At 52.0% G+C, this 25,367-nt stretch overlaps 1 protein-coding gene across 6 annotated transcripts in view; it reads right to left on the reverse strand.

The window, feature by feature from the left end:
• Nucleotides 1-25,367, reverse strand: part of PEMT (phosphatidylethanolamine N-methyltransferase) — an 87,921-nt gene that overhangs the window by 5,728 nt on the left and 56,826 nt on the right. For 5 of the 6 annotated variants that reach the window (XM_079133804.1, XM_079133803.1, XM_079133808.1 and 2 more), the window contains 3 exons: nt 17,395-17,510; nt 4,916-5,061; nt 2,366-2,477 (listed from right to left, as the gene is read on the reverse strand). In XM_079133804.1, the coding sequence (XP_078989930.1) occupies nt 2,366-2,477; nt 4,916-5,061; nt 17,395-17,510 (374 nt within the window). Of the gene's footprint in view, nt 1-1,730; nt 1,853-2,365; nt 2,478-4,915; nt 5,062-17,394; nt 17,511-25,367 lie in introns of those variants that run through there. The other variant, XM_079133805.1, reaches the window with a different exon arrangement.

A 25,367-nucleotide genomic window follows, 5' to 3' on the forward strand; every position in this document is an offset into this window, starting at 1 on the left:
CCTGGGACGAGCCTATCCCCAGCCTCAGTTTCCCCGCCTGTCATGGGAGAGGGCTGGACTGACTGACCTTTACTTTCTTCCATGATTTCAAAACCTATGATTTCAGAACCCCTAGTACCTAAAGAAGTCACTGGAGTGGCTCCAGCCAGGGACTTTTGGAAGGCCCTTTAAAAGCCTTTCCCAGCCTCAAGTCAAAACCCTGGGGAGAAGACCTCCAGGCAGCCAGTTCTCCCAGCACAGAAGCTGGTGGGACACCTTGGCTTTGTACCTCACACCTACAGAGCGAGCAGGATGCTCCCCACCCTTCTCAGATCCCAGCCAGCACCACCAAACATGCCACCACTGCCCTCAGGGGCAGAGATCTTATGGCCCCAGGTCTGTGGGTGAAGTGGGGAAGGTTGGGGTGGGATTTGGGGGATGGGACAGTCCTGTTTGCCCAGAGGGGGAAAGGTACACAATCTTAAATTCCTTTTTCTTCTCATCCACATGAAACCTTCCCATCTGTTGTCACCGTAGGTCCAGCTTGACCTTCTAACACTCCAACCTGGGAGCTTACTGTCCTGCTCTGCAGACGAAGACACACTGAGCCCAAAGGAACCCAGTCCCTGCTGGAGAGTTGGTGAGATGGAGGCCTGGAGAGATCAGGGTCCTGCACCATGTCCAGTCTCCTGGCCCTCAGGAATCCCTCAGCCTGGCCTTCCAGGTGCCACGCCTGGGTGCTCAGTCACTGGGGCCCTGGTGGGCAGGAGACAGATGGGCTGTGGGCGTCCTGGAAGTGGCCCTGCTGGGTCAGCATCGGGCAGCTGGGTAATGGCTTGTCTCTAATGAGTCCTCAGACCAAGGGCTCCATCCTCCAGCACAGCTGGGCCTCTCTTCAACACTGTATGGCTAATGTCCTTGGAGGCAGCTCTCAGGCGCCACATGTTCCAGGGTGGCTTTCACTCCTTGGCACCAGACACGGCTGGAGACACGTGTATGTGCTCTTCCCTTGGAGAGAAGGGCCACTAATTGCTAATTCCAGCATGCGATGGGGGGTATTGGAGAACAGAGGGGACCCCAAGTGGCCAGGAAGGTTTTCCTAGAAGAAGGAGCACCTCAGGGTGGATTTGGAAGGACCAACTAGGGGTGAAGTGGAAGAGTTCCAGGCAGGAGGAACAGTATGTACACGGGAGGCGGAGCTTGGTGCATCAGGGAGTTAGGAGTATGCACAAGTCTGGGGGCAGGCACATCTTGGCGAGAGGGGCTGTGCTGAAGGCAGGTGGGAGGACAGTCCTCAGGTGAGCTCATAGGGCTGGGGACCATGTGATCTGGATGTGGGGTGGGTCCCAGCCAGACCTGAAAGCCCCTTCTAGCTCCTCATCACTCAAACTCTAGCAGCTGTGATCCAGGGGCACAGTCTACTGGCAGCACCTGGGGTGAGGACCAGGCGGGAACAATCTTGCCCCTGACATCTCACTATTTAAGATCTGATCCTTTGGGGTCCTAGGGCCCTTCTAGTTTCTGAGAACACCTGCAACATTCTAGACAAGTAATATTCAAACGCTAAATCAGAGCAGCAAAATACTTCCTATAAAAAAAACCTCTCCTTCGGAAGAAAATGGACTGATTTGAGCTGCCAGGCAGGAGTAGGGAGGGCACCGTTGGCAGTGCAGAGCCAGGGCCACAGTGCAGCCTTCTTCACTTCAGGGTCTCTGATTCCTGAGGATGTGTCCCCACAGCCTTGTTAGTGCCCATACCTGACTATGGCAGACAGCAGTCCTGGGGCCCAGCCTCCATTGGCACAGGGTGGCTCTCTGTGGGAGGAGGGCATCTGACTGCACAGGTTCGGACCAGCTCCCCTGTCAGGAGCACCCTGGAGAACACAGGGGTTTCGGTCAGCTACGCTGGCACTGTGCCCCTGGGCAGCTCACGTGGCCCTTCTGGTGTGTGGGACCAGCAGATTGCTTGACGATTTCTCAGCCCTAATGTGCTAATTCAGGGCTCAGCAAACACAATACCTAAGATGGAGACTGCTTTTTACATTTTTAAATGGTTAAAAGAATCCAAAGAATATTTCATGACACATGAAAATGATATGAAATTCTAATTTCAGTGTCCATAAATGAAGTTGCCTGGCCCACACCACACTGTCCAGTTCCCTGTGCTACAGAGGGTGGCTGAGTGGCTGTGCCCTGCCTGTGGCCCTCAAGCCTAAATTCTCTGACCCTTCAATAGGAAGCTCACCAAACCCTGTTCTGGGAAGTTGTTTCTGTTGTCACAGATAAGAAACTCCTGAGAAATTAGAACCCCAATGCCCTTGACTTCCATGGATGACTTCCCTCTCCAGGGGCCCAGCAGGGTGGGGGCAGGGCAGGCTGGTACTCACAGGATGGCCCAGCCCAAGTAGTTGGCTGTGCTTCCCCAGTACATGGGGTTGTCCATGATGTTGAAGGGGAATGTGGTCACTCGTGCCTCCTTGAGGATCCCAAAGTAATCACCTGTGGATGAGACAGGGAGGGTGGGAGGGTCACTGGACCATTTGCTTCCCTGGCCTTACCATTCCTAAGGGAGGCCCCCAGAGTAGGCTTTGGTAGGTCCTACAGATGAGACAGGGCCCTGCCAGCAGGGGGACAGGTTCAAACAGCATACAGTTCAGCCCCACCCCCCACAAGCCCCAGATGCCTTGGAGGGTGTGAATCTGGAGGGACTGGGGTGCTGAGTCCCACTCCCAAATCAGCACCTGCTCACCCCTCTTCTCTATCTCCAAGATCCCCCATACTGGTGTCTTCCCCCTCTTCCTGCCTCTGTGACTTTGCACATGCTGTTCCCTCTTGGGAACATGCCTTTCCCTGCTCTTTGTACTGACAGTCTCTCCTCCTTGGGCATTTCTTTTATTCATGTCACCTCCTTTGGAGCCCCATCCCACCCTAACCTACCTGCCGAAGCAGGCCTACCTGCAGTTCATAACTTCCACCCCACCTCCTCCCCGCTCCTCACCCCGGCCAACAGCTCCCCCTCAGGGCAAGACCGAGGCCACCTCAAGCTGCTTGCAGGGCTGCTCTGGGCAGGAAGAAGTGACCAAGGGATCACAGATAAAAGGATCTGGCCCGAGCCCCCATGCAGCAAGTCATACAGGCTCAGCATAGCTGTTCAATAAAGGACGCTGCCACGCCTCCCAGGCCTCCTGCCTTTGTTTCCTGTCAGTCTGGGGGAAGACAGAGCTTCATCTCGGCCAGAAAGTAGGGCAACAGCCTGACAATGAGAAGCCACTGGCAGGAGGGGCCCAGTAGGCATTGTGTCGCCCATTGTTGGGGACAAAGAGTGCAGGGGTCCTGAGGAGCCACCAGAGAACTGCTGGGAGCCTCTTTCTTCCCAGGAACTGGCAAGTGGGGCAGTGGGGCCTGGAGGCGGGTGGCAGAGAAACGCGCTTCAGGCTGCTTCCTGGGGGAAGTGACTGCCATGGCCTACATCCAAAGCCTGTTGGGTCCCTCTAGCATTTCTAGGCCACATCTTCTGGGGAGGTCCGTCCCAAAGCTGCAGTCACCCAACACCCTGCCTCGCTCTTCTAACTGTCCACCACAGCAACCTCAGCGTGTCCTTCCTCCTCCCCAGGAGCTCCACCAGCCCTTCCACCTGCAGCCATCCATGTTCACGTCCACCTCAGCCCCAACCATCGCAGGTACTCGGCCTAACCTCCAGCCCTTGCCCTGACTGTGCCCCTGTGCAGCCAGTGTCCGCGGCCTGTCAGCCTCCCATTCCTCTGTTCTAAGACCTTGTCTTCTCCTGCCTGCACCTGCAGACCCAGGTACTCAGCTCCCCGCTCCCAGGGTCCCCGCCTCTGCTCTCTTCCAGGGCAGTTCCCTGCAGCCCCTGCCTGGGCGTGAAGCACAGAACCACGGGCAATGGCCCCTGCTACAGTTGTCCCAGCAAAGCCCTGCCAGGACTTGCCAGGCAACCAGGAATGCAGGACTCAATGCCACTTGATCCCTTTGGGCCCAGCTAGTCCTGAACACACACACATGCATGGAGTGTTGAGCTGGCTCCTGGGATACCAGGCCAGGGTAGATGCCACGCGCTGCACAGGGATGCAGGAGACTGCCACCGGGCCCTGGAGAAAGCTGAGGCCTGGAGTCCTGCCAAGTCTCTGCATCTGGTCAGAGGCCGGAAAGGGAGGAAGAACTGAGCTTCCCAGCAACTGCAGGCAGGGCTAACAGCCAGGTAGAGCCTGAGTGCTGGAGGGGCTCCCTTTGTGGATGAGGAGCTGCCACCTTCTCTCTGCCCCTGTTCCCAGCCTCCTCCCGCTGGTTTTCCTTGCATCTCCCAGGTTTCCAGGGAGCTGGAAGCTGCTGCTGTCACAGTGGGGAGTGAGGATCTGGTCAGGCTAGTACTGGCTCCCATTCCCAAAGTACGAGAGCCATAGACAGTAGAGAATGGAGAAGGGACAATGTTCCTCCACCCTGCACCGCACCCTAGACCAGCCCTACTGGTGGCCCAAACACAACAAACCATGAACCCATCTGGCCTGGCAGCCAAGCATTCTGGGAACTCCTGAGGGCTGGCCAGGCATGATTGCAAAGGAGGAGGGTATTGTACTGTGCACCTGGGTGACTTACCACGGCTTCTTTCCGCAAACAGGACCTCAGGGAGCCTTCTGTGAGGTGAATGTGGGCCCTCGTCAGGGCAGCAGTGAGAGAAACCATCTTCACCCCCAGGAGGCACAAGGTCACTGCCCAGGAGTCAAGATGAGATAGTAGAGCCCAGCCTCCCATTTTAACCATGGATAGACCCAACCCAGAGATAGAGACGGAGCTGGGAGTCAGCTGGATCCCCAGTGCTCCCCGGAGAATGTCACAGATGGCAGGCAGCAGCCACAGGGCCCCACTCATCCTTGGACCCCAGTGTACCTGCTCAAGTTCACTCCAGCCCTGAGTCTTACCTAGGAAGGTTCCAGTGAACCCCAGTGCAAAGAAGCTGGAAAGCACAAACAAGGTGCCCACACCCAGAAGCATCAGGCCCAAGCAAAAGGCGGTGGGGTTATCCAGACCTTCCATCTTGGGTTGGCTCAGCATGGCCTGTGTGAAGCTGCAGGACAGGGGACAGAGAGAGACAGCATGTCACAGAATTAGGACAGTTACCCTACCCTTCTTGATCCTCCTCTATGGACTCTCAAAGGGTAGTCAGCCCAGAGGTTACACACTCAATGCCTGCTGCAGGTGGGTTCCAGGCCCTTGCAGAGTACTGTCTTGTCCTAACTGCCACAGGGAGGAGACAGGAACAGGGGCCCAGGCTGCTAGAGATTTTGATTTTTCTAAAAAAGCAGAAATCCTGACTTGCATATGAAATTGCCCACATTTTAGAAATAGGTCATTCATGAAAACCATCTGGGACTCTGTGCGTGCAGGCAGGCTGGTACAACCCTGGGGCCACTAGTTTGCAATCTCTGATCCTGTCTGCTGAGCAGCTTATACTCTGGAGGAAGGTGAAACTCAGAAAGGGTGTGTGTGCAGAACAGATGGTACAGCATTCCCAGCACCTGACTGCCCTGCTTTGGCATATGCCACATGTGGTTGTGGGCATCATTCTCCTAGCAGACTTGTGGACTGAGCCTGGCGTGAGCTCTGCAATGCCCACTTGACTCCCTGGCCCCTGCATAGGCCTGGCCACAGGTAGGCAGCTAATTTGAATTTTAAGGTACTTCAAAGGCCTCTATGTGTCCTCTTCCATCCCCCAAATCTCCCTGTGGACCTCCCTTTGGGGTCAAGCTACTGAAAGCCCTACACAAAGGCAGTGGGCTGACCAGAAGTGGGGGACTAGGCTGGCATATCAGTGGGTTTGAGGTGTGGGTTCTTCAGTGGGCCTCTCCTCTCCCAGACTGGAAGACCTGGAGCAGGTGGGGAACAGGGAAAGAAAAGGAGTATGGGCCCCAGTGAGACAGAGGTGCTAGACATTAGACCAGGGACACATCCAAAGGAAAGAATGTGTGTGGGGGCAGGCACACGTGGGAACCAAGTAGGCATTGCCCATTTTCCCCATGATCATGACATTCAGAAGACATGAAGATCTGCTACTCACCCAGAGCAACTTCTACTCACTCTGTGCCAGGTCCCTCCCAGCAAGAGCAGTTCACCATCCCTACCCCATCATTAATCCATCCATCCATCCAACCACCCACCCACCTAACCATTCAATATTCACCCATGCACCTCACCATATATCCATTCACCCGTCCATCCATCCACCCTTCTATCCACCCATCCGTCATCCATCCATCCACATACTTACCCATCAGTGCACTCACCCATCTACCCATCCACCTCTTCTACACCCAAGCATCCATCCAGTCATCTGTGCGCTCTCATCCATGCATCACTGAGTGTCTTTGCTTGCCAGGCTCTTTCAGCAGAATGCATTTGCTGTCACTCACTCCAGCAGTGACAGCAGTTTGCTGTGACATTATACTTAAAGTGCACTGCATGCTGACTCCCTGGAATTCTTCCCTCAGCTAGACTTTCTTGGGCAAGAGGCCCTTCTCCTTCCCTGTATCTTCTTGGCACCCAACACGGGCCAGAAGATGGGCCAGAGAAGAAAGGCCTGTCAACAAACACCATAGCAGAGGCCTGCAAGTGACCTGTGAGCAGCAGCACATGTGTGTCAGGGCAAACCCAGCCTCTGGTCATGCTGCCCCCTGCCCAGTTCTCCACCCATTACTGCCCTCCCTCAACCCTCCTGCTGCTCAGGCTCATGGTCACCCTGCACCCTGCAGCTTCAGACTGAGCTACTGGAATTGGTGCAGGCTGCCAGGAAGCATCACCCACACCCTATGTTGTGAGAGGCAGCCACACCCATGCCCCCACCCTCTGGGCAGCCCTGTGACCCAGGAAAACTCTTAGCCCTGCAGACTTAGCTTCTGAGGGCATCAAGTTTTGTCACCCCCCCCCGCCCCGGCCCCCAGCCTTGGCCTCTTCCCCACTTTATCTAAGCAGACAGTGGAGTGGAAGGACATGGAGAGGACCAGGCACCAGCAAGACAGCCTGCTTGGGCTGGGTCTCCTGCAGGTACCCATGGAGAAAAAAGTATGGTGGAGGGAGTATGTGTGATGCTCAGGGCCTGGGGTGACTCTAACCACTCCGGCTCCATTTGCCTGAACCTAAGGGCAACAAGGATTGTGGGGCTCTCTCTGATCAGCCCTAGGCTGCTTGCCTTGAGTCCTTGGGGGTCACCAATGGCAGCACAAGAGCTGTTGGCTCCCAAAAGAAGAGGGGAATGGGGCTTCAGATAGCCTCAGCCTGCTCCTCTGAGACCTGATGGTGACCCCTCCCCTGCTCCCTTGTGTAAAGTTGCTGTTGCATGACAGCTGAGGGGACACTGTGACAAATGCTGAGAAGCACAGGTTGCCAGAGGGCCACATCAGCCAGGGGCAGTGGTGTGGAGGTGCAGTAAGGAAGAGATTCTGCAGCCGAGGTATAAAGGAAGAATGGGCAGAAAGAGGACTGGCCAGGCTGGATGCCTTGAGGCTCAGGCAGAGGGTGGGACTCAGAGAGAGGTGTGAAAGGGCCTGGTGGAGGTTGGAACGATTCTGCACATGTGTGGGAAAAGCAGAACAGAGAGACCAGTCGGATGACACAATAGTGGGCAGAGTTGGGGCAGCCAGGAGGCCGGAGGGGTACTCTGGAGGGGGACCTTAATATGACTGACTCCTTCCTGTCCCAGGGACAGAGAACCAGGCTACTAACTGTTGAGCCTGTTTCACACTCTGCATGGGTCATCTTGAAGGTTCCTCTGCCAGGATTCATCTGCATCAGGCAAACAGGCAACAGATGAAGGGGAACCTTCTGGCTTTTGACGTGCATATCCTGGCTGAGCTTAAGGGCAACCTGGATGGAAGTTGATGATGATTCTGGACAAGGGTCAGTGAATAGGCAGTGATGGGGCTGACCCAGTCCTGTCCTGGGCTGGCTGATGGCTCCCAGGCCTGTGGCTCCGGCCTGGGGCTGTCAGCAGGAAGATTAGTTTCCTACAAATGTTGGGGTGAGGCCAGAGATTCACCCACAAGTGCCCTGTGGATCGCTGCTCCAAGAGTCCTCAGAGAAAACAGGCAGGGGCACCCCTTGGTGGTCTAATCTTGGCCTAGCCAGCCTTGTACACACCGCAACACAAATGGCAGGTTTACTGGAATCGATGCCCAATTAGGCCACCAGTGTTCCAGCTCCTCCAGTAAGCCAGGAAAGCACAGTCCATTCCACCCATAGAATTAACAGAGGGACAAGTAGCTCTGTGGCCACGTACTCTGTGGCAGAATGAGGTAATAGGAGCAATTTCCTTTGGAAATATTCTGCACAGGGATGGGGGTGAACAGAGATTTGTTCATGTGCCTTGGGTTCTATTTTTAAAACTTGGATTGAGCTTTTGGTCACCAATGTGACTTGAGGCTGCCTGTATTCTGCTGCCCTGAAATCCCGGAAACATGGGGTGTAGGTGGGAGAGAGGCATCAGGAGCCCAGGGATCATACCAGGTCACAGGCACCTCCCCACACAGTGTGCACAGGCAGACCTGTCCCCTGTTCCCATCTGAAACTGACAAGAAACACTTCCTGACCTCAGTTGTTAAGTGGGTCTCCATGTTCACGTTACTGAGCAGTCTAAACTGGCACGTACTTCACATTTTCCTTAATCTCAGGGCTAGATAAACTTGCTCTTCACCCTTCAACTTAGACTAAGCAAGAGAATCCATCTAATGGACTTATTTTCCTAACGAGTACTAAAATAAACATGTACGAAAACAAAAATGAATTTAAATATGTAATCCCCCAAACCATTCAGGGGCTTGAATTTAAGGCTAACATGCTACACTAATTCTAAACATTTGAGTAACAGGGCAGCTTTTCAAAGTGTTTCCAAAACCCACCAGCCGCCCACCCAACTGTCTCATGTTACAAAAAAGGAAACAGAAGGGTCAGAGGCTGGAGGGCAGGGGCCCAGGTAAACAGCATCTCCTGCCTCCTCAAGACCTGTGAATAGTACAGAGCACCAGCTGCCTAGGGGTGAGAGGGCAGTCCCCAGTGGTGTGTGTGGGCTCTTCTTCCCCCCATTCTAGCTGCAGAAGGCTGGCTTTCCCTGAGGCCTGGGCTCCCACCTGACCTTGTCCTGGCTGAAATGCACACCCTGTCCACCTTCATTCCCTGAGATCCAGGAAGTCTAACCCAGATCCCCTTTCTGATTGGTTCTCCAGCTGTATGCAAAGAAGTCCACTGGTGACTGACAGAAGACCCCAGAGGCTTCCTGATGCCTTAACAACATGGGCCACATCTCCTCCCAAGGCCACTGTCTGTCAGGCAAGAGAGCCAGGAAGGAGGAGAGGCTGCATCTCAGCTCTGCAAAGCCAACTGGGCCTGCCTGGCTGTCTACACTGCACTGTCACCCACAGGTCTTTATCAGGACAGCCCTGTGGCCTCAGTAGAAGACAGTGGCTCCAGGCTACCCAGGTCTGGTTGAGGCCAGCTACGCAGGGGAGAGCCCATAGGGAAGGGGTTTCAATAGATGCCCCTGAGCCCATCAGGCCTCCCTCCTGATCACGCTCCACAGCCAGAGCAAACAGGCCTGCACTAATTGCCCACTTGGGTCTGGACTTAGCACCATTAGCCTCCAGATAACAAGCCAGCTCATCCTGCCCCAGCCCTCTCCAGGCCACCAGCTGGTGCAGGCCAGCTGACGACGTGGTCCCCTGGGACCCGCAGCAACTGCAGGGTCCTGGCCCCACACTGGGACTGCAGAGTGCCCTCTCAGACACCCCTGGCTGTGACCTGGATTCAGTTCAAGTGCATGTGTTTTCTGCCCACTGTTCAAACTGCTAGGCACACAGTGCAGAAAAGGCAAATCTATGGGGACAGGAGAAAGATGAGTATTGGCAGGGGGCTGGAGGCTAGGGGCTAGAGGCTGGGAAGAGGAGGGGGCACCCGATTCATGAGAACAGGACTTTCATTCCAGAACTGGACAAAAGAGGTGGTTGCAAAATGCTGGGAACAAGTAAATGTCACTGTACCATGTACCTTAAAATGGTGAGTTGTCATGTGTATTTTAACATACGCCAGAGCACATATCTGTAGGTATGGATGGAAGTGAGGCATGGGGGGGCGGTCCTGGAGGCTGGGGGTGCAGGTGCTCCAGGCAGGAGCTGGTTTTGAGCAGGGTCTCTCACCAGCCCCTCCCCAAAGCCCCATCCTCACCCTTGTGCCTGAGCCCATGTGCCACACACTACCCAGTGTGGGGAGGAAAGAGTTGCCTGTCAATTAACACCGCAGGGGCCATGGGAGAGGAGCGAGCAGGGCAAGAAGGACAGGTGGATACTGCGTCCAGCAGAAGCGGAGGGTCTTCTGTGAAGATGGAGGCCTACAGTAAATCTGGAGGGAAACAGTGGAGGGGAGCAAGAGCCAGTGCTTCTGCTGTCTTTTGACCCAACAAGTGAGAAGAGAAAACCAGTCTGTGGCTGCTCATGAACATGTTTTCTTACATCCTCAAAATTTCCTGGCCTGACCAAAGAAGAACAGTTAGGGACTTGACAGCTGGGTGACCCCAGGTCCAGCTGACACTGACATGAAGAGGTCTGGAGAAAAGGGGGCTGTGGTCTGCGAGAAACTGGATGTTGAATGCCTCCTTCCCAGGAGCCCAGGCCTGAGAAAAAAGCCAGACAAGTCTCTGCGGAACTTGCACGTCCGAGCTGGGCTGACGTGAGTCTCTACCTCTCCAAGGCACACACAGTGCTGGCTGGGTCCTGGAGAAGGAAGGAAGGAAGGATCCCAGCCAAGGAACCAGGAATGAGGGGGCCTTGCAGCTCTCTGCTAGCATCTCATGCTGGGAAGAAGGTGCCACATTTAGGCACAGCAGTCCCCCTCCACCCATTCTTCCATGGGGACCTGCTCAGATGGAGGTCACAGCATCATCTTTGTTGTTGTTGTTTGTTTGTTTTTGAAACAGGATCTCACTATGTTTTCCAGCAATCCTGCATCAGCCTCTGAGCAGCTGGGACTACAGGGGTGCACCATTGCACCCAGTCACTGCACCATCAGCTGACCCCCTCCACAAAAGCCACTCCACAAATCTCTACCATGTGCTCTCCTGTCTGTAAGTCCCTAATGAACTTACCACCTCCCTCCCCAGCTGTCCTCATCAGCTTAACTGGGCTCAGCTCTAGCTCAGCTCCAAGCCCACTTCCCCAGCACCTGTAAGGTGGGACAGCCCGGGGTCCCATATGTGTGCATGTGCATGTGTCTGTCACACCCTTACAAAATGAGGGAGGGGGTAATACACCTTCTTCTGGTTCACATGGGCTCCTCCTTTCCCATCTGGATCCTTCCTGGAATCAACTACTATTCCATTTCACAGATAAGTAAACGAAGGCTCAGAGAGGTATCATGACCTTGGGGTCAAGTAGCTCATCAAGGGCAGAGCTGAGGCTGACCCAGGCACCGATCTCTTCCTCAGGCTGGCTCTGACTCAGCCAAGTGTGGCATCTAAACCAGGAACACTCAGAATGATTCAAGTAATGCACAACCATGGTGAGATGCCACCTCACACCCAGAATAACAGTGTTCGCAAGAGTGTCGTGAAATTGGAATGCTCATGAATTGTGGTTGGAAAATACAGTGGTGCAGCCACTGTGGAAAACTAGCAGGTCCTCAGAAAAATTAAAGATAATTTCACCATATGACCCAGCAATTCCACTCCTAGGAATAGACCCAGAAGAACTGAAAATAGAGTGTCAAACAATAGCTCAAAGGTAGAAGCGACCCAAGTGTCCGTCCGCAGGTGAACAGATACACAAAATGTGATCTATCATTACACGGAATATTGTTCAGATTAAAAAGGAAGGAAATTCTGACACATGCTATACAACATGGATGCATCTTGAGGACATTAGCAAAACAAGCTGCCTGCTTCCACCTGGCTAGTACAACTCAGAACAGAAAACAGAACAGGGATGGTATTGGTTACAACATTGTGAATATATTTAACGTCACTGAATTATACCCTTAAAAAAGTAAAAGCAAGCTGCCAGTGGTTGGTTGTACTCTGTCTCCCCCACACCCCAAACCAAATGGTTCAAAACCATCTGCCTTTGCTGAGGCCTGACAAAGAGAGGCTGGAGTCAGGCACCTGGAGGTCACACTTCTGCCCTGCCCAGGGATCTTCCTGGCACAGCAGCCCCCCACCTGACTCAGCAACTCCATCCTTCTCTTCTGCCTGTGAGTCCAGCCCCTATTTTGGACCCAGGATGCCAAGATCTTAGAAGTCCAGGACTCAGATAATCCATTGCTTCCGGTGTCCTGAGCAGTAATTTCCAAAATATTTTTAGCTACTACAAGAGATAAGGAGCCACTAGGGTCCCACCTACTCATTCCCTCACTCCCTCACAGAGGGCCTGAGCGTCTGCATGCCTGTGGAAAAGACTTGTTTGCCCAAGAAAAGAAAGGACAAAAACATTAAGTAGTTTCTCTGGACTGGAGCTGTCCCATTATAGCGCTGGCTTCCTGAACCAGGGAGGGAGGAAGGAGGCTGCTGTGGTCTCCCCATCAGCAGAGCTTTCAGGAAGCAATGGGCCCCACTAGGGGAGAAGGGCAAATTGCAGTACAGATAGCCCAAACCTGTCCAGCTTGCCTGCCAACCCTGAGCTGAGAACTCCCTCACCCAGGGAGTAGACACAAAGGGCCTCTGTCTGGAGGTCAGTCTCCGAACTATCTGTACAGCCGTTCCTGGGCCCCAGGGCAGCCAGCCACCTCCTACCCCTTCCTGTTCTTAGGCGCAGTTTGCCTTCCCTGCCCAACACCCTAGCAACGGCTCCTCTAGAAGTGGGAACTCTCAACTAAAGAGTGAAACAAGTGAGGTTTACTCAGGGAGGCAAGGAAGCCCCTGTAAGTCCCCAAAACCAACAGGTCACCTGCTCCAAAACCTTCGATGGTTCTCTAATTCCTAGCACATCAGGGGGACAGATCCCATCTGACTTACCCAACCAAGTCCTCCCACTCTTGGCTCAGACCACCCCCACACCCACCAGTCACTGCCCAGTCCAGGCTGGGGTCATCCAAAGTTTACTGGGGGTGCATGTGCAAGGAATGGAAGTGGGCCTCTCCTCATTTCATGGGAGTCCCTTTGAACCAGGTCACATGTGGGCAAGGTCACATGCAGATTAGGGACCACTGAGGAACTTGGGTGAACATATCCCCTGCGTGGCACTGAAAGTGGCAGAGGGCTGGGAAGAATCCAAGTGACATGTGCAGAGTTGGGTGATGTTAAATATGGCACAATCTTGCTGGGAGTTGTACACAGAGAAGAATGAGAAGGACCTGCATCTGTTGCTATGGAGCCTTCACTAAGTTCTGGCATGTGAAGCCAGCCACATGCTAGACAGCACGCAAGGCTGCACACACCAACCCAGGTTGAAACAGAGACCACCTCCTGAAGGACAGCAAAGGCATGCGTAACAGAATCCCCTGGAAAGGGAGGAGATTTGCGCTGTGCATCCTCTAGCACTATTTTATCAGATGGCTGTTTTAGTACATGATTGCTGTTTGGCTAAGAGGCACAGGGCATCTTTACGACATCTAAGAGCTGTTCATCCAGCAGCAGGAAGGGACTCCACATTTATTGTGAAACTGCTGTAACTCTGCACTTCTAACCATGGGCCTAACTCTAGGGCCTCTGTGACACTCCAGCTGGTCCCAGGGGGAGTTCCTGGGGGTCTGCAGCTGTTGCAGATGCCGTGTCTTGGCAGCATTAGACCAGGATGCAGAACTGCTAAGCACCTGCTAGGTGCGTACTGACATCAGCTACGTGTTCCTACGTGTTCTGCTGGGAAGGGTGTTCTCTTCCCAGGCAGCTCAAGACTACAGTGGCCATGGGAGGCAGGACAGACTCAGGGCTGTCTGAGACTGGGCCTTTCCCATCCTTGAGCCCCAGGCAGCCTCTTCCCTGAGGGCTCCTGAGCCATGGGAGGGAAAGTTGGATCCATGCAAACCCTAGTGCTGGGCACAGTTGGAGTGAGACCCAGGGGAGAGAACACCAGACCAGAGCAATCAGGTAACTAGTTTATATGTTGGGAGGTTTTAGAGAGGGTTAGACCTCTAAGAGGTCAGAGATCAGCTAGGCTTAAACCCAGGCTTCCATATTCCCAGTGCAGGTTCATCCACTGTGCATTTAATCTCAAACACTTAATGATCACCTCCAGGTGTGGCCCTGGAGACATACTGGCCAACAAGACAAGTTTGACTGATCCTTATAGTTCATCAACTAAGGAAATAAGTGTGTGTCATGAACCTGCAGGGGCTGAACAGGAGTCCAAGAGAGCTGAGCTCTGCTCAGGTAGGGTCTTTTTTGGGGCACTGGGGGGCACCAGGAATTGAACTCAGGGGCACTCAACCACAGAATCATATCCCCAGCCCTATTTTCTATTTTTATTTAGAGACAGGGTCTCAACTGAGTTGCTTAGCACCTCGCTTTTGCTGAGGCTGGCTGTGAACTTGCAATCCTCCTGCCTCAGCCTCCAGAGCCACTGGGATGACAGGCATGCACCACCATGCCTGGCTCAGGTGGGGACTTTATAGTGTGCAGTTGGGGACCAGTTCTCTGGCAGGTGCTACAGATGCCACAAGCTAACCCATGTGAAACCAGACAAGGTGCGAGGGGGCAGAGATAGAGCCTGGCAGATGTCCTGCCACGGGAATGGGGTGGAGGTGAGAATGGAGTTGCAGAGCAGTGAGCAAAGGGAGCCCGTCTTGGGTGGGCAGGGCGCTGATGTGGTACAGGAAGGCCAGAAGCGGAATTGGAGGCTATTCTTAGTGCAGTGGGGTTGTCAGCCAGGATGATGCAGTTTGATTTTCATCCTAAGGAAGTCACTCTTGCAGCCATGTGGAGGCCTGGAATGAAGGCCAGGAGTCACAAGAGACAGCTGTGTCGTCCAGAGAGAGGGAGGGGGCGGAAGGGTGGAGAGTGAGGTATGGATCTCCAGGACAGATCCAGGGCTGTGCTGCCATACTGAGCAGGGAGATGTTGGGAAACCATTTGGGATGCCTCCATGGTTTCCAGTTGGAGTGAGTTTCCCTTATCATGATAGGGCTTGGCATGAAGTCAGAGTTGAGCAGGATGCGGAGCACCTCCTGGGGGCAGGGCTGGGTTTGCTCCTGGCTCATCATTTGCCAGCCTTGGACTCTTGAACTAATGAACAGACTCAGATGATACTACAGCTCATTATCCAGTGCCCCAGGAAAAGTCTAGGATGGCTGCTCATATCTGGTGCTTAGTGATAGTGCCTGATCTGTGGCACTGACCAGTGTTTATCCCAATGGTCTATCCCAATGGACAGTGGGATTATGTGGCCCAGGGGGCCCAGTCCAATCCTGTGGAGTGCTTGATCCTAAGCTAGGTCCTGAGTATAGAGGGCTGGCTCCTTCAGCCCTCTGTACTTCTCAGGCTGAGTGCCACTTTGGGGGGCTCTGTGTAGACAGTGGTGACAGACCCCCTCCCCCCCACCACCTGCTGGGGTCTAGAGGACCCAGGTCCCCACCATCCTACATACGCAGTCCAAGGTCCCATCCTCTGTAAGGAGGGATACTCCATAGGCAGCCTCCCAGGTGGCAGGGCTGGGAAGAGGCCAATCTCCCTCTCCTCTGTGAGTCCAGCCCAGGAGCACCAGGGTTGGGACTGCTACTTTCCTCTGACCTAAGTGGATCAGATCTTTTCTCAGAGCTGTGAAACCCAGGGCAGATCATTGCTTCTTGCCAAGCCTCATCTTCCCCATCTGCACAATGACACTCCTCCCTCCCTCCCTCAGACAACAAATGTGAACATGCCTGGTGGCTGGTGAGCATGCAGGTTGAGTAGGCCTGGAGGTAGTGCAGTCAGCCAAGCCCATGCCATGTCATGGGGTGAGTGAGATTTCCCTAAAGACGAGTCACGGGACCCACTTCCTCTGAGGACCAAGACCCTTGAGATATTCGCCTGATCTGGAGACTGTGGACAGCCCCAGGCCAAAGAGCCAAGAGGCACAGGCCAGGAGCCAAAACAGGGATAGGTACTGACTAGCAGGACCCCCCCAACTCCTGTGCTCCTGAGTCACAGGATAACGCAGCCCACAATGATGAGAAGATAGGGAGGGTTTGCAGTTAGGGTGCCCTGCCAGCAGAGAGGGAACCGTGGGCTACACCCTCACAGAATGTGAGTGTGAAGAGCCTGGCTTGCCACCCATGCCCACTGCCCAGCTTCCTGCGTGCCAGGCATGGAGCACAGAGCAGGTTACTTCATATGTGTGCCCTGTATCTGCAAAGCCAGACAGGGCCAAGGGGTGTGGGGAAAGCCAGGCAGCCCATGGCCTGTCTAAGCAGCTGTAACTAAGCTCCCAGTGACCTCTTCCCCTGGAAGTGGGGACAGGATCACCAGAGCTTCTGAACTACTTTGAGTCAGACATGTGGATTCTTAGGTCATTTCTCATTTTTTTTAAAGCACCATAGGGGCCACATTCAGCCCCTGAGCTCTCACAGAGCCCAGGAGTGGGATCCAAGGCCCAGAGGCAGGGCCATGCTGAGCTCAACCTACGTCCAATGACTCAGTCCCACTCTCTTCCCTGCACAGCCTGTGTCCCCAGGGTAACTGCCAGGCAAGTACGTTCAGGATTTGGAGAAGAAGGCTTGTGTCTGGGAAGAAGTCTTCACTCCTGGACCCACTGAGCTGATCTTCATCATTTAGATTTAGTTCACCTGCTCTGGGCTTTTTCTTTAATGGCAGGAAGGTAACATGTCCCAAGTCCACAGATGGACCAAGTGCTTCTCTTTGTGTGTGTGGTACTAGGGATTGAACCTAGGGTGCTCTACCACTGAGCCACATCCCCAGCCCTTTGTATTTTATTTTGGGGTAGGGTCTTGCTAAATTGCTTAAGGTTGGCCTCGAACTTGTGATCCTCCTGCATCAGCCTCCTGAGTCACTGGGATTACAGGCAGCCATCACAACACCTGGCTCTGAGTGGATTCCTGACATGGACTCACACCTAGGCCTGGGAGATGGTCAGACTCTGACCTCCAGGGGCTCCCAACCTGGGCATCTGCCCCCTACCCCAGCACTTCTTAGATGGGACTCTGAGGGTATAAGCCTGGGGACCATCTTGTATGTCCTCTCTGCTCCTCCTTGCCCCAGACCCCTTTTACAGTGCAACAGTCCAATTCACATTGTCCCCTTTCTGAGGTTACTAGAACTCCTTTGCTGACAGTGGTTGTGCTGTGCCATGAGGCCTTTGAAAGCTGCGCTCCCTGTGTGTTCAGACACAGCGACCCCCACATCTTAACAGTCCCTCTGACACAGTCCTTCCCCTCTGGAGCCATGTGTTTTCACAGTTGACAGTCGTCTACACAAGGCGGGCCAGCCTAGGTGGCTTACCAGTGTGAGCGCAGGACATTTAAGAGCAAGATGACACTGCCCAGGAAGTAGCATGCCAGGTAGGGAGATCTGAAGGCCCTGCTCAGCTGGCGGGTTTTCTGTTCCCATCTTGCAACCTACATGACAGGCAGAAAGAACAGGAACAAAATGTGAGGTGTTCATTAGGGAGAATTCAGGGCAAAGGTGGGGGACAAGTCCCTCTCTGTATTCCTAGGTTCTGGAATCCCCAGTTCCAAGGAAGGAGAAGTACCCGAAAGCACCTGCCCATGTCTGCCTGGACAGCTGGTTATGCCTCAGGGTGTTTTGCAGGATTTCCATACTCTCATTATTTACAATTCCAAAAAGGCCCAGCAGACAAGAGAAGCAAGAAGTGCCAGAGGCCCTCTGAACAATGGAAGCACCCTGGGTTCTGCTCCTGCCCTCCTCCAGACTCCCACGGTGTCCACCCAAGAAAAGAATGGATGGGAAGGCCTTCCCCGTCACTCTGTGCTCTCCTGAAGGCACCAGTTTCTAAACTTGTATAATCCTTAGCCACAGAATCCTTTTGCTTCTTCCAACTAATCACATCTGGAACCTTAGCATTCAGCAGCTCACGGGACAGGGAAGCAAGCAGGGAGCTCCCCTGCCTTTCCATGTGCCCCAATGGTTGCATTCCCTTTTTTTTTTTTGCGGTGCTGGGGTTCAAACCCAGAGCCTTGTGCTTGTGACGCAAGCACTCTACCAGCTGAGCTATATCCCCAGCCCTAATGGTTGCATTCTCTAAATGTCCAGGCAGAGATGTTTGCTGCCCCAGCTGGATGAATGTACAGGGTGGAAAGGAAGAGAAGGGAGAGAGGTACAGGAAGGATGCAGAAGGGCAAACACACAGTCTGGGGTTCTAATTATGTGAGCAAGTCCCTCTCTAGAGCATGAATCTGAACCCATATGTATGTGTATGTGCATGTGAAGAGGGTCCCCAGCTTCCGGCACGTTGACCTAACAATTTTCCAACTTTATAATGGTGCAAATGTGATAGGTATTTTGAATATGGGTCTTTTCTTGGGCTAGTGATGGGTAATCTGATCCTTTCTCATGATGCTGAGCAGTGGCAGTGAGCCATAGCTCCTAGTCAGCTCTGCGATCACCAGGAGAAACAAGTGGTACCCTACAGTATGCTGTGTGACAGCCTTTTGTAGATACAGTAAATTACACAAGCTATTCAACACCTTATGATAAAATAGGTTTTGTATCTTGGATAATTTTGCTGACTGTAGGCTAACGTAAGTGTTCAGAGCACATTTAAGGCCGGAGAGGGTGGGCAAGGCTGTTCAGTAGCTTAGGTGTACTAAATGCATTTTTGACTTAACAATGTTTTCAATTTGCAATAGTTTATCAGGACATAGCCCCATTGTAAGTACAGGAACATCTATTCGGAAGGATCTCCAAGGCCTCCCGGAGGAGCTGTGGTGCGTGAGACCAGGATCAGTGGAGCCATCTATCACCATCCTGGCCCCACTGGGACTCTGTTTGCTGCCCAGCCCAGCTTCCCAGATAGACCTGTCTTTCCCAGAAGCCAATCAGTGGGCAAGTGATGACTAGCTCAAGGCCCTATCGATGAATTGGCCCAAGGCCACCAACTCCCTCTCCCAGGAGGCGGCTCTGGTGCTGGGCCTGTCCTTGGAGTTCCTGGGCAGTGGAGCTGGGGGAGGGGTGCAGGCCCACATTTACGGGAAGGAGAGTAAGGTGGGGGTGGGGGGTTCCTGGGCCTGCCCTCAGTCAGCTGTTAGCTCAGCTGCTATGTTCTAGAAGCTAAAAAGCCCTTTGTCCTGCCCAGGCAGGTAGCTCTGCTGAGGCAGTGGGAAGCCCAGTCCTCTCTCCAGTAGAGGAAGGGATGAACACTGGAAGGGCTGGAGTCAGGGTGTTGCATGGTGCTGGAGCGCACAGTAGCAGCCTACTGGGGCACCATGTGCCTGGGGCCACAGACATCACCCTCCTTAGGGCCACTTCATGTTTTCCCTTTTAATTTTCAAGATAAAGCTTAAACTGGCTCCATCACTGTAATCTCGTTCCAAAAAACTTGGTCACCCCAAAGTGAACCCTGCACCCATCAACAGCGACTCCCATGTCCCCTCCCCAGCCCCTGGCAACTACCAGTCTGCTCCCTGTCTCTATGGATTTGCTATTCTGGACATTTCATGTTGCCAGACTCATACAATACACGGCCCTTGCTTCCTTTACTTATTTTCAAGATTAACACACGTTATAGCATGTATGTGTACTTCATTCCTTTTAAAAGCTATTATTCTATTAAATAAAGACACCATTTTTTGTCTATCATCAGTTGATGGACATTTGGATTTACACTTTTTGGCTATTATAAATAATGCTGTGAACATTCCAATTTTTCTGGACATGAATTTTCTTGGGACTCCACCTAAGAGTAGCATTTCTAGGTCACATGGAAACTCCATTTTTAATTTATTGAGGAACTGCTAAATTGCTTTCCATAGTGGCTGTGCCATTTTGCACCCCCACCAGCGATGCACAAAGATTCCAGTTTCTTCACGTTGTCTCCAAAGCTTGTTACTTTCCACTTTTTAAAACCAAAGCTGGGGCTGGGGAGATAGCTCAGTTGGTAGAGTGCTTCCCTTACAAGCACAAGGCCCTAGGTTCGATCCTCAGCACCGCAAAAAAATAAAATAAAATAAAATAAAACCAAAGCTGTTCTAGTAGGTATGGAGTGGTACCTTGTGGCTTTCATTTGCATTTCCCCATGAAAAAGGATGCCAAGCATCTTTTCATGCACCCATTGGCCATTTGTATACCTTCCTTAGACAAAGACCTACTCAAATCCTTTGCCCATTTTTAAAATTGGGTTCATTATCTTTTTGATATTGAGTTTTATGCATTTTTAATATATTCTGGATATTAGAAGTTTTCAGATACTTGATGTATGTACATTTTCTCCCATCCTGTTTTTTCTTTCTTTCTTAATAATGCCTTTTGATGCACAAAAGCTTTTTATTCTGACAATCTACTTCATATTGCCTTTGAAGACTCAGCCCAACTTAATTAACCACCTAGTGCCTAATGGTGTATGCCATGGTGCCAAGTGCTGTTGAGGCTCCAGAAATACATAAATGGGCCAGGCCTGCCCTTGGGAAGCTGAGTACACCAGGACGACACACAGATGGGTTTCTGCCTGTGTGCCTGCTCCTGCAGCACCAACGGCAGGGCAGACAGGCCCTAAATCTGGAGGGGTGTCAGGGTAGTCTGACATCTGTGCATATATGGGCTTCCTTCTGGAGGGCTCTGGGAGACAGGGCCACCTCTAAAGCTGGGATAAAGTGCAAGGGATACAGAGCAGCCTTTCCAGCAAGCCTGTCTTGAACAACATGAAGATCCTGTAAATGGCATGAAGTGCCCTGGACCAGAGGAAACAGCCAGGCATCCAACTTGAACTGACAAGTCACAATGGAAAATATGTCCAGACAGACGTCTGTAGAGAGAGCCCAAAGAGGGAAGCAGGGGTCTGTAACTACCCAAGGGTAAAATATTTCTAATAAAATATAACAATAACTGATCCAGGATCACACAGCCAAAAAGAAGTGCAGTAGAACAACTCTCCAGACCCCTGTCTAGACTCCTTCTATCCACTGAGCCTATTAACCTGTTTGCTTTTCAAATGAGTAATGCTGGCACACCGTGTTCTACTAGTACATGATCCTAAGACATGGCTTTTGAGTTCACTGGTGTTTTTTTCTCCCAGTTGATAAGATAATGTTTTTAGAAGGGCATTGAGGTATGTAAATTGCATAAAGTTTCATGGACCAGTACCAGAGAGGCCTGTGGAAGGGTCGCAGAAATTATCAGGCCCTGGGGCTTGGTCCCCTGTGCCCAATTTATCCTGAGAAGCCAGTTTCTCTCTCAGGACTGTTTTCCCTCTACTGAATAAGGAGGTCGAGGGTGGCAATCTCAGTTCCAACTTTCCATTTCCTTTAACTTCTGCTTTTCAGAAAGGTAGTTCCTGGGGCCAGGCTATGCTCAGTGGTAAAGGGCTTGCCCAGCATGCACAAGGCCCTGGGTTCCATCCTCAGCAGCACCAAGAGGAAAAAAACAAGGAAGCCCAGTACCCCTGAAAGGGGTGGGCAAACAAAGGATGGTCCAATGCACAGTGCTGGGAGATGGGCCAGGAAGGGCCTAAGAGGACTCGTGAGGATCATGGTGACACATGGGAAACTGCACATGTAAAGTGCACCTCCATAAAGCTGGTTGTTTGCACCTAGTTGAAGGTGACCTCTAGGGTCAGATGAGAAGGGCTGCCGAGGTCATTTACTCCATAGGGCCTCCCCTGTCCCCTGAAGGCAGATCTTTCTTGATTTAAGAGGCCTCCTGGATGTGTCCAAGGACACCCAACTGTGAATGGGTATGAGTGGGCAGACCCTGGCCTGGAGCCCACAGTTCTGCACTGTGCTGATTCTATAGTCACAGCATCCTGCTGGGCAGTGGCGGGGAAGCCCATCCTCCAGCCGAGCAAACTGAGAGCAGAGAAAAGCCCAGGCAGGCTCAGATCCCTGGACTACAGACTTGGCTCTAGGTTCCCAGGCCTTTGTTGTTCTGGTGACAATGGGTGACAAAGGCCACTCTGCTATTCTTGGCCTTCCCCACAAAGTAAGCCCCACTTGCCCCTCGATCTAGGAAAGGGTAGGTGATGCTCTCAAAGACCACAAGGAAAAAGAAAAAAGGAAATGGCGAATCGTGAATCCCATGAATAGCCATCATCTGCCTCCTGGCTGGCTTTTATTCGATCACAATTATTTCAAGGCAATCAATAAATCATCAGCCAACGCAACTCCCTGGGTCTGAGGTTAATTTCCCTCCTCGCCCAGCAGCCCCACCATCCCCTCTCCGGGCGCCCGGCTGCACACTTCATCCAATTAAAGGGCCGGAAGCAGGCAGAGAGCAGGAGACCAAAGCCAGTCATGAGGGTCCAGTATGAGTGACGTAGGTGCTCTCAGCACGTGGCAGGAGGCAGAATGATGGGCACTCTGCTGTCACAGCTCCTGGGTTTGCTCATCATCCAGATTTCCAGAGCCCCATCCATGCCCAAACTCCCTCGTTAGGACTGCCAGATAAATACAGGCTGCCCCAGATAAACTGGAATTGCAGAGACAAGCAATTTTTTAGCTGAAATTATTCTGAAGTTATTCTGAAAGTCACATGGAACATTTTTTTTCTTGCAAAAAAAATTCATTTGTTTTCTACCCGAAATTCACATTTCATGGAGGTTCTGAATCTGTGTTTACTCTGGGTCCCCAGCTCAATTATGTCATGGACCCCAGGACCTCCAAATGTTGATTGGTTTTCTTTTTTGCTGTTTTTCAAATCTCTCCCACAAGGCAGGCATGGTGGTGCTTGCCTGTAATCCCAGCAACTCGGGAGGCTAAGGCAGGAGGGTTGCAAGTTTGAGGCCAACCTCACCAACTTAGAGAGACCCTCAGCAACTGAGAAAGACCCTGCCTCAAATTTTAAAAATAATAAGGTCCCAGTGGCTCAGGAGGCTGAGGCAGGAGGATTACAAGTTCTAAACCAATCTCAGCAACTTAGCAAGACCCCGTTTCAAATTTTTTAAAAATAAAAAAAATAAAAAGGGTTACACAAATGGTATGCCTTTACTTCATGTACAAACAGAAACAACATGTATCCCATTTGTTTACAATAAAAATTAAATAAATAAATAAATAAAAAAGGGCTGGGCGGGCTGGGGATATAGCTCAGTTGGTAGAGTGCTTGCCTCATAAGCACAAGCCCTGGGTTCAATCCCCAGCACCACAAAAAAAAAAAAAAAAAAAAAAAAAAAGAGGTTTGGGGATGTGGCTCAGTGATTAAGCACCAATGGGTTCAATCTGGTACCTGAATGAATGAATAAAACAGGGGATGAAACACAATGGTAAACCACTCAGCCAGCTTTAATCCCCAGTACCAAAAAACAAAAAAACTCAAGCAGAAGCGGGAGGACAGGCCAGTTGAGAAGAAGGTAACCTGGAATGGAGTAGAAAGAACCCCATGGATGCCATCCTAGTGGTGATGACCACAAGTCAGCTGAAAGTCTGTAGGCAGATCACTTAGCTGCCAGCTACTGCAAACAATTCAGCTGGAAAATATGAAACACATCTTACCACCTCCCAGTGTGGTGGGAGGGTTAGAGCAGGCAACGGATAGAAACACCAGCGGGCTGGGGAGATAGCTGAGTAGGTAGAGTGCTTGTGCTGCGAGCACAAGTACCTGGGTTGGATCTCCAGCACTGCACGAAAAAAAAAGAAAAGAAAACACACCAGCATTTCATCCAGGGTGCATGAATATCCTGTCTCTTCCTTGGAACCAAGGCTCCCAGAGCAGGCACGGTGCCCTATTTGCCTATAGTTACATTTACGTGGCGGAAGACTGTCCAGCCATGCTGATGAAGCCAGCCTTGCCTCAGAGGCGGCAGGTGCATGCCTCTGTCTCTGGAGGCACATGCCTGTCATTCAGTCAGGAGGTATGCTCCTTCCTGGCCACTTCCAGGGCTCCATCCCCTGGGATTGTATCCTTGGGCTCAGATAGGGGTCTTAACTGTTAGCTCAGGATGTGTTTTGGTCAAATTTACAGTATTTAAAAATATATTTGGTAGTGAGACCCTGTCTTAAAACAAAAAATAAAATGGGTTGGGGATGTAGCTCAGTGGTTAAGTACCCCTGATTTCAATCCCTGGTACAAAAAAAAAAAAGGGGGGGGGCGGGGCTGGAGGGGGTCACTGGGGTATAGCTCAGTGATAGAGCTTGCCTAGCATGCAGAAAGCCCTGGGTTTCATCCCCAGCACTAATAATAATAATAGTAATAGTAGTAGTAGTAGTAATTAATTTGATCCAACAATTAAACGTCCTGAGCTTTCACATTAAAACCCACACTTCCAGCTTGTGATAAAAAAAAATCTCAATAATGAGACCATAGTGGGCCTGCCACCTGCATGGCCACAGGCAGCCACCCGCTGGGGATGGAGCAGTGTCTCTGCTGTAGGGCTCACTGCTATAGTTTGCAACTTAAGTGTCCCTCAAAGGTCACTGTGTTAAACAATTGGTCTGCAAAGTAGCACTATTGGAAGATGATATTGGAACCTTACTAGGAGGGGCCTACAGGGCAGTATTCAGGTCACTGGAGTGTGCCCTTGAAGGAGACAGTAGGAGGGCAGCCTCTTCCTCTCTTTTGCTTCCTTGCCATGAGGTGAGTGGTTTTGCTCTGCCACATGTTCCTGCTGTGATGGGCCATGATGGGGCCAACTGATAATGGAGTGAAACCTCTAAAACTGTGGCTGAAACCAAACTTTTCTCTTTATAAGTTGATTATCTCTTGAAGTTATAGGAAGCTGGCTGACACATTCACTGTGGGATCTGATGGGTTCATGGCAGCTTCTGTGGCTGGAGGCACATGAGGTGCCCACCAGGGAGCTGTGCAGGCCACTGCCCACACATGCCCAATACAAATATAGCCTGTAGTAGGCATGGCACAGTGACCTCACACTCCCAAAGCCTCCAATGTGTAAGCCCGGCATGCCATGTGCCTGTCACCACACCCTGAGCAATGTCATTTCCATCAGTATCCACAGGAAGGAGAAATCTGTCTTCAGGGCATTACTGAAAACGGGGGCTCAGATTTGTGATATAATGTGTTAGAGCCAGGAGTCACCGGCATTGCATGGTGACCTGTCCTGTCACAAGGATCCTGCTGGTTTTGTAGGAAAAGGCCCAAAGGCCACCTGTGTAAGCACAGAGTATGTGACTGGCTATCCTTGGATCATGGAGCCAGTCTTTACAAACTGGGTGACCTTGGACCATTTCCTCTGCTTGAATAACAATAATATCCAACACAGGAGTTACTGTAGGATTATACAACACCTACAGGGTGTGCTCAGCCCAGGGCCAGGTAAATGCTCTGTAAAAGGAGCTGCTACTATTATT

Source organism: Sciurus vulgaris (genome assembly GCF_902686455.1).
Source record: "Sciurus vulgaris genome assembly, chromosome: 3".
Lineage (NCBI taxonomy): Eukaryota > Metazoa > Chordata > Mammalia > Rodentia > Sciuridae > Sciurus > Sciurus vulgaris.